The sequence below is a fragment of the Zalophus californianus genome, chromosome 2 (assembly GCF_009762305.2).
Source record: "Zalophus californianus isolate mZalCal1 chromosome 2, mZalCal1.pri.v2, whole genome shotgun sequence".
Lineage (NCBI taxonomy): Eukaryota > Metazoa > Chordata > Mammalia > Carnivora > Otariidae > Zalophus > Zalophus californianus.
In genome coordinates, this window is record NC_045596.1 from 126,182,359 (window position 1) to 126,200,295 (window position 17,937).

The following is a 17,937-nucleotide window of genomic DNA, read 5'->3' on the forward strand; positions in this document are numbered from 1 at the left end:
ACCATGCTGTCTTGGTGATCACATCTTTGTAATATAGCTTGAAATCGGGCAACGTGATGCCCCCAGCCTTGTTTTTCTTTTTCAACATTTCCTTGGCGATTCGGGGTCTTTTCTGATTCCATACAAATTTTAGGATTGTTTGTTCCAGCACTTCGAAAAATATCTTTGGAACTTTGATCGGGATGGCGTTGAAGGTATAGATTGCTCTGGGTAGCATAGACATTTTAACAATGTTTACTCTTCCGATCCATGAACATGGAATGTTTTTCATTTTTTTGTGTCTTCAATTTCTTTCATGAGTGTTCTCTAGTTCCTAGAGTATAGATCCTTTACCTCTTTGGTTAGCTTTATTCCGAGGTATCTTATGGTTTTTGGTGTTATTGTAAATGGAATCGTTTCTCTCATTTCTCTTTCTACAGTTGCATTGTTAGTGTATAAGAAAGCAACTGATTTCTGTGCATTGATTTTGTACCCTGCAACACTGCTGAATTGCTCTATGAGTTCTAGTGATTTGGGGGTGGAGTCTTTGAGGTTTTTCCACATAAAGTATCATGTTATCTGCGAAGAGAGTTTGACTTCTTCTTTGCCAATTTGAATACCTTCTATTTCTTTTTGTTGTCTGACTGCTGTTGCCAGGACTTCTAGTACTACAATAGTGGTGAGAGTGGGCATCCTTGACGTGTTCCTGATCTTAAGGGAAAGGCTCTTAGCTTTTCCCCATTGAGGATGATATTCACTGTGGGTTTTTCATAGAAGGATTTTATGAACTTGAGGAATGTTCCCTCTATCCCTATACTCTGAAGAGTTTTAATTAGGAAAGGATACTGTATTTTGTCAAATGCTTTTTCTGCGTCAACTGAGAGGACCACACCATTCTTCTCTCTCCTCTTATTAATGTGTTCTATCACATTGATTTGCGAATGTTGAACCACCCCTGCGTCCCGGGGATAAATCTCACAATGTATTGTTGGATCCAATTAACTAGGATTTTGTTGAGGATTTTGGAATCCATATTCATCAGGGATATCGGTCTGAAATTCTCCTTTTTGATGGGTTCTTTGCCTGGTTTGGGGATTAAGGTAATGCTGGCCTCCTAGAATCAGTCTGGAAGCTTTCCTTCTGTTTCTATTTTTTGAAACAACTTCAGGAGAATAGGTATTATTTCTTCTTTGAATGTTTGGTAGAATTCCCCAGGGAATCCATCAGGCCCTGGACTCTTGTTATACTGTGTTCTACTGCCAGATCCCTAACACAATTTAATTTTCATAGAGCTAATCATGCATTACTGAACATCTTAAAGAAGACCCTAGGATATTTATCATTTCAAATGGGTCAGATATCATTTCCGAGTCCTTTAAAAATCCCCAATGGAAATTTTACCATGATTATACATCAGAGTACTGTAGTTTAATTAATTAATTACAAAAAAGCTTTAAATATAACTTAAAATCACATTACAGCAATAACAAATGCTCGATAAATTTCAAAGTTAGAAACTCTACATACCATACTACCTGCTCCTAATGCAGTGAAATAAGAATACCAAATTTGAAAAACCAAAAAAGGACAATCCTCTTGGATATTAAAGAACCACTGAACCAAAAACTATACTATTTACAAACTAACAATAATGAGAATGTCATGTGAAAACAATAGGATGAGATCACTGCTGTCCTCAGAATTACAATCATCTTAAAAAGGAGTGAAACTAAGCATTTAAATTAACAAAAAGGGGGGGACCCAAAATGAATGCAAAAGAGAAAAATATAGTTACCAAAACATGCTAATGCATTAGAAAAGTCAACATCAATAAATATGTCCAACTCTTGGCTATTTGAAAACATTTTTTAAAAATAATCTATATATATTTTATAACATCAGTATATATAAAAAGGAAAGCAACATCACTTATGAATAATTACAAAAATCATTTTAAATGTAAGAATTTGTTTTGTTTAAAAAAATGCTCAATCTGGTAGGATTTACCCATGTAATATAAGAGAATCTAAAAAAATTTATTAACATACAGCATTATTATAGACTTCCTAGTAAAAAAATATAACCTTAATAAACTAAGAAAATTCAGTAGCCACTTATAGACATAAATATCAACAAAATGAAGAGTACAAAATTATAACTGTAGCACTTTTCATAATTCAATGAGACTAGGAAAAACATAAATGCTTAATTATGGAACCTAGCATTATAATAATAATTATACACAGAGAGATATCCAAAAATTACAATTACTGTATAAAATAAAGAAAAACAAATGAGGGCACTCAGTATATACTGACAATGCTGATACAGTTTTAAGTTAAGAAGGAACAGCAGATGCAAGAAAACAGTATGTATAACATGCATTCATTACTGTAACTTATGCATATTTGTATTCCCTGTATTGAATATCTCTGGGAAAAAAAGCCAAAATGCAAAATCTGAAAATACAGATTCCCACAAGAAAAGGCTGCAATGAAATTTTTCCTGTAACCTCTTTTGTGTGGTTAGAAATATGAATATATTTGCAATTTTTTTAATGTTAAAAAAAAACTCACAGGGATGTTGGCCTCTTAAAGAATACACCAAAGTTTCAAGAATCTATTGCCCCACTCCTAACAATGACAAAATGCAAAGATATAAAAATGAACTAAATTCCAGAAAGTAATTATCCTTTTGTAGGAGAGAAGAGACTCCCTATTTTTTATCCCTAGAAGAGCTACAACTTGAATGACCCTTGAAAACATTATGCTAACAAAGGACAGTAACAAAACACCACATATTACATGATACCACAATTTCAATTATATGAAAAGCCAAAGCTGTAAAGACAGAAAGCAGATGAGTAACTGTCTAAATCTGGAGAAAATAGAGAGTGACTGATAATAGGTAGAGGGTTTGTTTTTAGGATAATAAAAATTGTGATGATTGGGAGGAGAGCAAGATGGCGGAGGACTAGGAGACCTAAATTTCGCATGGTCCCAGGAATTCAGTTTGATAGTTATCAAACCATTCAGAACACCTACAAACTCAACAGGAGATCGAAGAAAAGAATAGCAGCAATCCTATGAACAGAAAAGTGACAACTTTCTGGAAGATAGGATGTGCGGAGAAGTGAATCCAAGGCGATATACGGGCCGACTGCGGTGGGGAGGGAGCCTCCGTCAGCTGGCTACTGACAAGTGATAGAGCAGCGAACACAAAATCGGAACTTTTAGAAGTCTGCTCCGCTGATGGACGTAACTCTAGTGGCCAAAGACTCCACCTCAAAACTTCCAGAACTCATACAAGAATTCAGTAAAGTAGCAGGATATAAAATCAATGCACAGAAATCAGTGGCATTTCTATATACCAACAAGACAGAAGAAGGAGAAATTAAGGAGTAGATCCCATTTACAATTGCACCCAATATCAGAAGATACCTAGGAATAAATCTAACCAAAGAGGCAAAGGATCTGTACTCGGAAAACTATAGAACACGCATGAAAGAAATTGAGGAAGATACAAAGAAATGGAAAAACATTCCATGCTCTTCGATTGGAAGAAAAAATATTCTGGAAATGTCTATGCTACCTAGAGCAATCCATACATTCAATGCAATCCCTATCAAAACACCATTAACTTTTTTCAAGGAAATGGAACAAGTAATCCTAAAATCTGAATGGACCAGAAAAGACCCTGAACAGCCAGAGGAATGTTGAAAAAGAAAAGCAAAGCTGGTGGCATCACAATTCCGTACTTCTGGCTCTATTACAAACCTGTCACCATCAAGACAGTATGGTACTGGCACAAAAACAGACACACAGATCAATGGAACAGAATAGAGAGCCCAGAAATGGACCCTCAACTCTACAGTCAACTAATCTTCGACAAAGCAGGAAAGAATGTCCAATGGAAAAAAAGAGTCTCTTCAACAAATGGTGTTGGAAAAATTGGACAGCCACATGCAGAAGAATGAAACTGGACCATTTCCCTACACCACACACAAAAATAGAATCAAAATGGATGAAAGAGCTCAATGTGAGACAGGAATCTATCAAAATCCTAGAGGAGAACACGGGCAGCAACCTCCTTGACCTCAGCCGCAGCAACTTCTTCCTAGAAACATTGCCAAAGGCAAGGGAAGCAAGGGCAAAAATGAACTATTGGGACTTCATCAAGATAAAAAGCTTTTGCACAGCAAAGGAAACAGTCAACAAAACCAAAAGGCAACCGACAGAATGGGAGAAGATATTTGCAAATGACATATCAGATAAAGCACTAGTATCCAAAATCTATAAAGAACTTATTAAACTCAACACCCAAAGAACAAATAATCTAATCAAGAAAAGGGCAGAAGTATTGAACAGACATTTTTCCAAAGAAGACATCCAAATGGCTAACAGACACATGAAAGAGTGCTCAACATCGCTCGGGACCAGGGAAATTCAAATTAAAACCTCAATGAGATACCACCTCACACCTGTCAGGATGGCTAAAATTAACAAGTCAGGAAATGACAGATATTGGTGAGGATGCAGAGAAAGGGGAGCCCTCCTACACTGCGGGTGGGAATGCAAGCTGGTGCAGCCACTCTGGAAAACAGTGTGGAGGTTCTTTAAAAGTTGAAAATAGAACTGCCCTATGTAGTGATCAGAAGGTGCACGTGCACCTCAATGTTTATAGCAGCAATATCCACAATAGCCAAATTATGAAAAGAGCCTAGATGTCCATCGACAGGTGAATGGATAAAGAAGATGTGGTATAGATATACAATGGAATATTATGCAGCCATCAAAAAAATGAAATCTTGCCATTTGCAACAACATGGATGGAACTAGAGGATATTATGCTAAGTGAAATAAGTCAATCAGAGAAAGATAAGTATCATATGATCTCACTGATATGAGGATTTTGAGAAACAAGACAGAGGATCATACGGGAAGGGAGGGAAAAATGAAACAAGATGAAACCAGAGAGGGAAATAAACCATAAGAGACTCTTAATCTCAGGAAACAAACTGAGGGTTGCTGGAGGGGAGGGCGGTGTGAGGGATAGGGTGGCTGGGTGATGGACACTGGGGAGGGTATGTACTAAGGTGAGTGCTGTGAATTATGTAAGATTGATGAATCACAGACCTGTACCCCTGAAACAAATAATACATTATGTGTTAATAAAAAAATTTTTTAAATTTGTGATAATTGCACAATTCTGAATATACTAAAAGCCAAGGAAATATACATTAAGATGGATATACTGTATGGTATATCAATTATATGTCATTAATTTTTTTTACATTAGTTGTAAAGAACCTTTTACTTTTCTGTAGGATTTTGTTGATCAAAATTTAAAAAAAAACAAAAAAAACTAAAGACACCTAACAACTAATTATAATTTGCAGCCCTTGAAGGGATGCTTATCAGGACAAGTAGCTGATAATGACATTTTTGCACTAAGAGGCAAATCTGACTATAGACTAGATATTAGAGATATTAGTAAATTATTACTTTTTACAAATGGTAATGATGTAATTACATAGGGAAGTAGTCTCATGTTTTAGAAATTAAACTGAAGTATTAAGTGGTCAATTGTCACAAAGTCTGCAATACGCTTTAATAATAAAAAAACAAGCCTATGTGGCAAAATGTTATAATTGTTAAATCTAAATGATGAGTGTTCATTAATCTTTTACTTCTGTAATATTTAAATTTTCATAATGATAAGTAAAAACACCCAACAAAACAAAACATTAGCTTAATCACTGTGAAGATCAGTAAGGAAAAAAAAAAAATGTATGAAACACAAAAGAATCATTTGAAATAAGCCCTAACAAACAACACTGTAATATGATACAAAGAAAGCTTCGCTGACCAAAAGACAAATGATTTTGGAAAAACTGCCTAAAGTATTTGCATAAAATTAGAGTCTTATACAATACAAAGAAAAATATCTCAGATATTTTAGAACTTAAAACTGAGATCTATATCCAAATCCTAGCTTTACCACATATTAGCTATATGACCCAGAACAAATCACTTAACCTCTCTGTTTCAGGTATCCTTATCTGTAAAAGTTGGACGATGATAATAACAATATTTACCTCAAAAGACTATCATAAGGATTTATTTTATCCTTGGTATGGGCATAAATATGTGATACCATAGAACTGTTTATTAATTCTTAAAATCCTTAAAGTACTTAAACTGGCAAAAAAAAAACACTTCATTTTATTGAAAAAGTTTGTTCACTAATGTGAAAATATATTTAAATCGTTCATCTAAAAAATGCATAGACTGCTAAATTAAGAATTAATCAAGTCATTTCATGGTCTTTTTTTCATAAAAACATCTGTTTTTATTACTTCAAATAAGCTACCTGGCCACTAATTTGCAGTTTCATTGAAGCTAAGTGAGTGAGTTCTACTGTATGGTACATGAAGAAACTCAGGAACATCAGCCAAAAAGACATTAAGAAATTTTTTTTTTTTTTAAGATTTTATTTATTTATTTGACAGAGACAGAGTTAGCGAGAGCAGGAACACAAGCAGGGGGAGTGGGAGAGGGAGAAGCAGGCTTCCCGCTGGGCAGGGAGCCTGATGTGGGACTCAATCCCTGGACTCTGGGATCATGACCTGAGCCGAAGGCAGCCGCTTAACAACTGAGCCACCCAGGCGCCCAAGACATTAAGAAATTCTTACTGAAGTGGATTTTAACTTCCATACATGCCTAAAAATTAAATCGTTATGTGACAATCTTGATTACAAGTTTTACAGATATGTCATGAGTTTAAATAAACTACTTCGACAAATTTTTTAACAAAAATGTTGTAAACTGTGTACACCCAATGCATATACTATATTTACAAAGAGGATCCAATGTTTCTCACAACATAATTTTTAATAAACATTCCTTTTATAGCTGTAAGATTAAAAAAGTTAAGATGTACACCTAATCAATGATGTCATGACACTTAAGGAACATCTACATAAATCAAAAACAGAAGATGTCAAGGATATCCCACTCCAATGATAATCATGCAATGAACTAAAGAGATGTGCATTTCAGATTTACACTGTCACCAATCCCCTGATAATAAATGAAACAAGTCAGCTATTTTACAACCACAAATAGTACATTAAATACATGACAACATCTCTTTTTTGCAGGAGGAAGTAATTAGCAGTAGATAAAGTTCAGATATATCATTAAAGACTGCATAGCATGAATTCAAGACTGCATATAGTTAGCCTTTACAATATAAGCTGTCTAGGAAAAGAATATGCATCCTGTAGAGTATTTTTTAAGATTTCAGAGCAATATAGTTAGAAATACATTAAACATGAGCATGCCTCAATTAATCGGAGTGTTTTGATATAAACAAAGGGAATTATTTTTCTATGAAAATAAAAGACTAGTATATAAAACAAGTTTGGTCCCTTAAATGTGAATCTCATATGGAACAGATGAACAGATATATTTTCCCTATTAAAAATTTAAGTAACAATAAAATTTGTTTAGAAATATTTGGGGTTTTTTTGGTATTTTATTATCATGCTTTATAATATTACTATACAATACTGCAAAGCTCATAGCAAGATGATAAAGATTAAAATGAAAAACTGTACTAGATAAAGCATAAAACTAAATAGCTCAGAATAAAGCTGCTGTGTTTGACAAAGATTAAATCCTATTTACACATTCTATAGAAGTCTAATAAAATCTGAGCCAAATACATAGATTTCAGATTAAGAGATAAAATGCCTAGATCTGGATTCTAGCTGTAACTGTGTTTTTATGCTGTTTTCTCATTCATAAAATGAGATGTAACAGTTCTACCTCAGGGTTTTACTGTAAAGATTAAATTAGTTAAAAACCTACAAAGCAACCATAAAGTTCCTCACACAACGTAAGGACTCATGCATTATGAGCTAGTGTTGTCACCATCATCCTTCATTTGAACTGAGCACACGCACACGTGCACACACACACACACACTCTCTCAGTCCACTTTAATCTCTTGCATAACAGTGTTTTAGAAGTATTTTTCCTCTTGTCAATTCCATGTTTTCTCCTTCCTCATTCTCTCTCATTCATACACATAAAAACACATATAACACCACTACCATCATAACTAAAAATTTTTTAAAGGAATGAATTAAAAGAATGAACTACAATCCCAACCCAGAGTCACAAACTAACTTCTCCATAATTAATTAGAAAGGACACTAAGGAATAAGTTCCAGGTTAGAATGGTAGGCTGAAATGGCAATTAAAAACATTTTTTCTTCCTTCAATTCCTAAAAAAATCAGCAAACAAAAAAATTTTTGAACAAAAAAAAGAATAAAAATAACCAAGCAACAAAAGGAACATAACATAAAGCACCAATATTAAATAATTGGTTGCCATGATAAAAATAAACATACTAGAACTAGAGCTAAGGGGGCAGCAGAGTTTAGTTCTTAACCATGTCCCATGTGCCCAAAGCAATAATATTAAGTTGACAAAATTCTGAGAAATTTTCTTAACACCTTCATATATGGAGAGAAACAAACTGAGCATATATTGCTATTCTCTGCATCTTCTAATTGAAGATGCTAAAAAAACCTACAGAGCAAAAATTGATGAAGCAAGGAAGCAAAAATATAGGCCTAATTTCTCAGGACAGAAGTAGACTCAAGATTATTTCCTGAAATGACGAATAATGATTCAAAACCTAAGCACATTTTTCCTTTATGACAATTGTCCACAGCTTCTAAGATGGAACACACATGGCAGAAGATACTTAAAACCCTACAAAAGAAAGCAAAACTAAATTTATTTATTATTTATTTATTTATTTTCCCATTTTATCTGGATATTTGGATATCTGAATATATAATTTGGAAGTATTTAATATTTGGACATTTTTAAAGGGATACTTAGGTATCAAATTACTCCACTGTTTTTCTAATGAATGGTATATACTAATGGATATTGCACTGAATTTATTTATGTGAGAAAAATTGACATTTTTGTGACATTAAAACCTCATTTTGACTATAAAGGACATTATGGAGAAAACGTGAATAAGGTCTGTAGATTAAATAATAACCAATGTAATATTAGTTACAACCAACGTTAATTTTCTGATTTAATAACTGTGTAAAATGTAGACATTATGGAGAAAACATGAATAAGGTCTGTAGATTAAATAATAACCAATGTAATATTAGTTACAACCAACGTTAATTTTCTGATTTAATAACAGGACTGTACAGAATTAAAACAGAGAACAGGCATAGGAAATTTTCACTGAAGAAATTAAAAAGAGAAGATCGCTATGACTTCAGCTCGCTCTCAAATTCAGAAAAACATAGAGGGAGAAAAGTAAATATAATAAAACTAAGAATCACAGAATCTAGAAGGGTAAACAAGAGTTCTTGTATTACTCTTACAACCTTATATAAGTGTCAACTGATTTCTGATTGATTCTGTCTGTCCCCCCTCTCACACATACACACACACACAGAGCAACATATACAATCCAGCATAGAATGACTTTCCAGTAGCTTATATTTTGTTTTGTATTAAGCTTTTATAGTTTTGTTCCAAACAGCATCTGTGCATTCTTAGAGAATTTGACCCAAAATAGTATTGTGTTAATTGTAAACAGACTGTATTACTGATTTCCATTCTTAGTGACTACTGCCTGCTAAGACATAAAACAAGTGATATTATTTTCTTGCATATTTATCTTATATCCAATAATTTTACTGAAGTCCCTATTAATTCTGGTAGAAAAATGTTCAAGAATCTCTTAGATTCTCCTACCCCATAGCATTAGAAATCTAAAATTATTATTATTTCTTATTTTCTAGCATGTACATTAACTATATCTTACCTCTTTACAAAAACATCAAAAAATGTTATATAATGGCGATAGTAGGGATCACTCTTCTTTTTTCTGATTTTAAGAAAAATGGCTTTCACCATTTAAAAGGATGTTTAGTAAAGTCTTTATCATATTCAAACTATTACATACATTAGGCTGGTTGCTAAAATTTATCATATGCTTCTTTCTACATTTACTGATATCTTCACATGATTTTTCTATTTTTAATTTGTTGATATAATTTATTTTGTAGGCAAATGTCTTAACATTAAACCATCTTTGGATTCCATGAGTAAATTCTAAGTGGACACACTATGTAATTCTTTCACTGTGTTGTTAAATTGTTGGTTCAAGTTTTACTTGTACCCATATTCTTAAATGAAATTGGTCCTCTAGAGCTTACTTTTCCAGTATCTTTTTCATGTTGTGACAGCTGTATAAAATGTCCTGGGAGTGCATCTTTTTTAATGCACTAGAAGAATATCAGCAACATTTGAATTATCTGCTTTTAACATTTTCTAAAGAACCCAGATGGTACTTTTTAATTTTTTTTTCTAATTCCTAGGAAATGTTCTTGTCAAATTTTCTACTTCACTTCAGGTGTGAATATTGATAATTTATATACCCACAGCACCACTAATTTCCTCTGTGAATTCATATTCATTACACATGTTCATACACAACTGCCAAGATAAGCAGTGGTCCCATGATGGGTCTTGTCACTTGCTCCCCCTGTGAGGACTCAAAAAGAAAGCTGTGTGCTCCCTCATTTCCTCAGCTACAAATATTAGCATGGTCTCATACCTCAAAGGTAAGGAAACTTCATGCCTCTGTGTTTCAGCTTCTCCCTAGAACCTGGAAGATCTTGTCTCTACAAAGCAATTTTCATTTCTGCTTGGTTGTCATTTCTGGTTAATTAGCTCTGCCTTTCCCAGAGAGGGCAGAAGTCCTTCATTAACTCACATTATAGGAAAACTACCAGAGCCAAACCCACTTACATGGTTAAGATCAGGTCAACCAAACACAGAAGCTGCCATGAGCAACTTGTAGATAAAATGGAGTTGATAAGAGAGAGCTACAGAGACATGTACTATCTTCCCAGAATCCCCCATGACTCTCAAAAATTCGTATTTAATTTTTTGACGATATATGTTTGCTTAGACCATTTTACCTATGCAGTTTCCCACAATTACCATTAAAAATGGCAATTTCCTCACACCTACCACATGTTTAACCTACCTCAAATTCTGCATGTCTGTGAATATCCTCTGCTCGTTGCCTGCTCAGGATAAATTCAGCTTCATTTGCTACTCTTACTAGATGATCCTTCATTGTTTGGCTAAGCAACCTATAAAGAGATGAATACTGTCAAATAAATAAATGTATACACATACAACATATATAATTAATCAATGCTCAAAGCCAGTGTATCTTGTTATTTGGGGCAGGAAAGGATGTTTACTCTCCTGTCATCATACCCAATGAAGTGCCATTATGTCACACTAAATAATTAAAAGGATATAATAGCAAAAAATTATCCTTCTGGCAATAGCAGAATAGCTTTTATCCAACTAGCTATCCAAGGAAAACAACTAAAACTGCTGGATTAAATTTGTGTTTTAATCTTTTTAAGGTACTGGAGAGTTTACAAGGCAGCCACGATATAAGGAGGTAAGATCCCAGAGAAGAGAGCACACAGATGACATTCGGCATTACTTTTTTCATTGAACCATTTACTTTTCACCGGTGGAAATAGAGAAGCTAAACAGAGATAGTTTTACAGTGCTAGGGAGACAAAAATTGAATGTTATAAGCTGTCAAGGTGGAGGGATCCTAGATTACCCAGGCTTACAAAAGGAACCCAAGTATACCCTAGGAAACAGTATAGACCAGTCCTCAAAGACACTAAAACAGACTCTCAAACAACATTATAGTGATTTGTACTTAGATTATGAAGGAGCCAAAAAGCTAAACAAAAATTTCAAAATCTCATAAGGAGAAAAGAAACAGACATACCAACACAGGAGAACTATAATCCAGGCAAACTGGAAATAGCGCAAAATCTCACAAAGATTTAAAAAAAACTCCAGCCTTGAATCACCTCAGTCCTAAATTAACATAATCAGCACCTAGACTACCTGGTAATCAGAAATCAAAAGGAAATCCCTAGAGGAAGATCTCATCACCTAGAGACTTACATTTACCCCTGTAATTTTAAATATAATTTCCAACAGTCAATCACCAAATAACAGGAATAAAAAGAGACAACAATAAAGGAATGAAAACCAAATAGAAGACAACTCAGACAATCAAGATAGTAAAGTTTCATATCTGAACATTGAAACCCTGTAGTTATGGTTCAGGACAACAGATTCTAAGAAAAAGAATTCCGAGATTGGAAACTGTTAAACCACTGAACAAAACAAATATGAAATTAAGAATAGATTTACCAGCTTATTAAACTCAAATAAAGAAGTACTTAACTGAAGAATAGGTCAATGACAAATAAACAGAACCAGGGTAAGAAAAATGATGAAAACCTGACCAAATAAGTAACAGACATATGGAACATGGTAAAAAGGTCTAACAGGAGTGTATCTAGAGTAAGGAAAAAAGACAAATAATTCAAAAAGAGCAATATTTGAAGAGATAATGGGAAGTATCTTTGAAAATTGAGGGGAAAAGCCATTGAACCATATGTTGAAGTGCTACAAACTCCAAGCAGGATCAAAGAATACCATACCTAGTCATGTCATAATAAAACTGTCAAAGGAAAAAAATCTTAGCCAGAGGGAGGGAGAAAGTGGAAGAGGTGAGGGCACTTACAACCCTTCAAAAGGGCAAGAATAAGACTGATGGAAGCCAAGTAAGAATGCAATGACCTCTATCAAGTGCTAAACAAAAAGAGCAGCTAATTAAGAATTTTATGCCCCAAAAACATCTTTTAAAAATAAAAGTGAAAGTATCCAAAATATACCACTGTGAAAAGTCTTTTTTCTGAACTCCCCTTATCTGCCTAGAAGCACAGTCTCCCAAAACAATTCATCTGTTGCAAGTCCTCTCCACTGAAGTTTCACAATCAGGAAAGAATGACTCCTATTACGTAGAGACTTAGAAGTCAGCACCTGGATAAGAAATTGTCTAAAGGGACACTGTCACAAAAGCATCTTATCTCCCATCTATTCTCCTAAGGGTCCCATTTATCTTTCCTTAAAGTCATTTGTTTTCCCTTAAATGCCCTCACATAATAAGATGGGATAAAGCCTCAAAATTTAACCTCTTTCTTGAGTCACATTTTTCTATGAATTCTCTTAAACATCCATGAAATTTATTTTTTTTTTAAAGATTTTATTTATTCATTTGACAGAGAGAGACACAGCGAGAGAGGGAACACAAGCAGGGGGAGTGCGAGAGGGAGAACCAGACTCCCTTCTGAGCAGGGAGCTCCATGCAGGGCTCGATCCCCAAGACCCTGAGATCATGACCTGAGTCGAAGGCAGATGCTTAACGACTGAGCCACCCAGCCCACCCCAAACATCCATGAATTTTTAAAAATGTCTTTTCTCTTGCCAGTCTGTCTTTTGTCAATTTGATTCATTGGCCCCCAAAGAAAGAAAATAAGAGGAGAGAGGAAAAATTTTTCCTCTCAGGCAAAAGCAAAATAAGCACATTTAATGACAAACAAAACAGAGAAATTGTCAATAGACAACCCACATTAAAGGGAGTTTTTCAGGGGTGCCTGGGTGGCTCAGTCGGTTAAACATCTGCCTTCAGCTCAGGTCATGATCCCAGGATCCTGGGATCAAGCCCCGCATTGGGCTCCCTGCTCAGCAGGGAGTCTGCCTCCCCCTCTACTCCTCCCTCCTGCTCATGATCTCTCTCTCTCACTCTCTCTCAAATTATTTTTTTAAAAAGGGAAGTTTTTCAGACAAGGAAAATAGTATCAGATTGATTTAACATAAGGAGGTAGAAAACAAAAGAAAAAGTCAACATGGGTAATCTAAAAGAATACTGAATGTTTGCAACAATAACGACTTCTAAAATTCAAAAATATCATAATGTTAAAATATATAATAGCAATCAAAGGAAGAGAAATTAAAAGAAATTAGTGTTGTAATGTTCTTTCACGTCCATGAACTGGTGAAAGAACCAATTTGTTTAAGATGTTATCAACTCTAATATTCATGTTTCAATCCCTAGGCAACCACAAAAGGTATCTAAAATAATGTATAACCACCAGTAGAAAAAAAAACAACTGAATAACAAAAATCACTTAGCTTAAATGAAAGAAAAAAAAAGAAACACACAAAACATGGAACAACTAAAAAGGATGTAGATAGTAAGTTAAGTTTTAACCTAAATACATCAGGAATATATAGAAAGCAAACAAATTTAATGATACAATTACTGTCAGGTACTTTTTTTTTAAGTATGTGCTGTTTAAACATAACACAGTTTCAATATAAGGTTGCACAAATGTTGAAAGTCCTTTTTCAAAAAGATAAACAATTTAAAAAATAGTGAAAGAAGATTAATGTACCTTTATTAATGTAAGAAAAAGTTGTCTTTAAGAAACAAAATTAGAGATAAAGAAATAAATACTTCGAGTGATAAGGTGAATGAGTCAGAAAGACAGAAATTCAGAATTTTGAGACTCTACATTTTTATGTTCCTAAGAATATGACTTACAACTAGGTGTAGAAGATATAAAGCTATAGCACATTTTAACAGTGTGATTACAAACCTGATAAAATGGACACATATATCACATTACACCCACTAAGTGAAGAATAAATATGCTTATCATGAAAACATGGATCATATACAAAATGGGAAAAATGTGGGGTCATAAAGAAATCTGTAATAAATTTCAAAGGAAGAAATCATACTCAGTACATTCTCTGACACAGCAGAACTACATTAGAAAAAAAATCAAACATTCTGCACAAAGAAACTCTAGGATGGCCTCCAATTTTCCAAACTTCTGGTATCCTCAGCCTTACATAATCCTCTCCCTGAAATTGTGGATAGGAGCTATGGCATGCCTCTAAGCAATAAAACATGGCAAAATTGAAGAAATCATTTCCATTATTACATTAAGTAAGATTCAAACTTCCATCTTACTAGCAGTCTCCCTCTATTCAATCTCCACCCTGATGGATTAGCTAAAGAAAGCTGGCATGTTATGAACTGCCCTGTGGAGAAGTCCACGTGGTAAGAAGCAGAGTACAGCCTTCAGACAAACACCAGGAAGGAACTGAGACTCAATCCCATCAACTCACAAAAAATTAAATCCTGCCAACAACCAGATGAACTTGGAAGCAAATACTTCCTCAGTCAAACATCAAATGACTCACAAACACCTTACCTACAGCCTTATAAGAGAACCTGAAGCAGAGGGGCCAGACAAGCCATGCCCAGAATCCTAACCAACAGAGACTATGAGATAATAAATGCATGTTTCTTTAAGGCCAGATTTTGGTAATATTGTTGACACAGTAATAACACTTGTGCCCACCAATATTTGAAAATTATGAAGACACCTCTATATAAGAAAAGAAACATGATAATGGAAATTAGAAAACACTTTGAACTAAAAGATTATGAAAACAACAAACTAAAATGTGGGATTCTGCTAAATCTATGCCTGGAGAGAAATTTATACACTGAATAAAGAAAGAAGAAACTCTGAAAACAAATTACCTAAGTATTCAACTGAAGAAATGAGAAATAGATCACAGAAAACTCAATATATTGAAAATAAAAAAAGCAAAGTAGAAATTAATTAATTATGAAATAAAAATGCACTTTAGAAAATCAATAAACTGGTTCTTTCAAAAAACTAATAAAATCCAAAAGAATATGTAAACAATTAAAATTAATAATTGAATTTAGAAAGGTCACTAGATTCAAGTGATCTAGATCACTACAAGTGGTATGCAAAATATAGAAAAATCTACTACACTCTACTTAATAGTTACCCAAAAAGTGGAAATAATTTTAAGTACTCCTTTGAAAAGCATTAAAGATCATCAAAATATGTAGGAACTAACCAAATGTCCAGAATTCTATATATAAACAAAAAGAATGCTGAGAGAAGTTAAAGAACACTTAAAGAAATTAAAGAAGGTTCGTACCATGTTCATGAAAATGAAAGTGAAAGGCTCAATCAATTCTCCACAAAGTGATGTATAGCTATAACAAATCCCATTCAAAATTCTAGCAGATCTCTCTACGGAATTTGATAAGTTTATTCTAACAGTTATATGAAAATGGAAAGAACAAAGAATAGCTGAGACATTCTTAAAGAGGAGGAGGAAAGAGGAGGAATAACAACAATCATAATCTTAACAGAGGACTAATACCACCAAATATTAGGACTCATTATAATGATATATTAATCAAAACAGTATAGTACTGGGGCAAACACAGATGAACAGACCAATGAATCAGAAGAGAACATCCAGAAACAGACTCACACATATATGCTCACCAGATTTAAAATCAAGGTACTTTTCCAGTAAGGAGGAAGAAGATGGGATTTTTCAATAACTGGTCCTAGATCAATCAGTCATATGAACAAAGTTAACCTTGACTTCTATCTCAAACTGTAACAAACAAATCAATTCCAAATGGATCATAGACAAGACCTAAACACTTCTAGAAGCTTTCATAAGATCACATACAATAGTATCTTTAATGACTTAAAGGTTTCTTGAAAAAAAAAAACAAAACACAACATAATGAAAAATATTGATAAACTGAGCTTCTTTAAAATTAAAGATCTGTGCTTATGAAAGCCACCATGAAGAGAATTAAAAAAAAAAAAACTTTCAGAAGGGAGAATACATTCAGAATACTTACAGTCAACAAGGAACTTATAGCTTAAATATATAAGAAATTCTTACAAATAAAGACAATAATCATAATTTTTAAAAATGAGCAAAGTACACGAGTAAGCACTTCACAGAAGAAGACAAATAAACCCATGAAAAGGTGTTCAAGATTACTGGTCACCAGGGAAATACAAATAAAACCATAAGCTATACTACATCCCACCAGAATTACTATATTAAAAAAAGGGGGGGTACTGTCAAATTTTGGCAAGGATAAGAAGCAACAGGGACTCTCATAATCACAAAATATGTGAAAAAAGGGTTTATAGCAACTTTACTTATAATAGCCAAGACTAGCAACTACTCAAGTGCCCACTAAGAGTAAAAAATGGATTTTTAAAATAGTAGAATATTCATATAATAAAATACTAAACAGTACCAAAAGAACCAACTAATGTTATACATAACAAAATTTCACTAACAATGTTGGGCAAAAGTACAAAAGAATATATACTATATGAATCATCTTGTATAAAAAGTTTTTTTTAAACTCCTCTATGGTATTAGAAGGCAAGAGTTAAAGAGATGGTTTACCTTTGGTGCTACTTAAGACCTCTCCATGTAATGACTCATATCATTTAATAATGATAACAGAGTTCTAAATTTTCCAGCAAAATACCTTGGATATATGAACAACTGTCCCATTTTGATGAATACTTCCACAACACCATTTACCTACAATGAATACTAATAAAATGATTCATTTCATATAAATGCAATGCTTCTGGAACAAGTTTGCTATGCATAGGCCTTCTAAACTTCTTTCTTTATAAGGAATTGGAAAGAAAGGTTGGGCAGGATTAGGATTTTTTTTTAATCTAATAGCCTAAGTACTAAATTGCAACTAGACAATGCCTACCTACAAAACTTAGACCCAACAACAGTTATCAACAACAGCATGTGTACAAACAGATAACAGGAACCCATTCTCATTTCATGGGGTACTTGTGTTTGTAGCAATATTTTTTTTTTTTTAAGATTTTATTTATTTGAGAGAGAGAGAATGAGAGATAGAGAGCACGAGAGGGAAGATGGTCAGAGGGAGAAACAGACTCCCCGCTGAGCAGGGAGCCCGATGCGGGACTCGATCCCAGGACCCCAGGATCATGACCTGAGCCGAAGGCAGTCGCTTAACCAACTGAGCCACCCAGGCGCCCCTGTAGCAATATTTTAATCAAAATGTCAATAAAATAT

General features: G+C 33.8%; 1 protein-coding gene across 3 annotated transcripts in view; it reads right to left on the minus strand.

Moving 5' to 3' along the window:
• Window positions 1–17,937, minus strand: part of LRBA (LPS responsive beige-like anchor protein) — a 737,558-nt gene that overhangs the window by 420,526 nt on the left and 299,095 nt on the right. For all 3 annotated transcript variants that reach the window (XM_027597848.2, XM_027597846.2, XM_027597847.2), the window contains one exon: window positions 11,087–11,195. In XM_027597848.2, coding sequence (XP_027453649.2) covers window positions 11,087–11,195 — 109 coding nt within the window. The remainder of the gene's footprint in view (window positions 1–11,086; window positions 11,196–17,937) is intronic.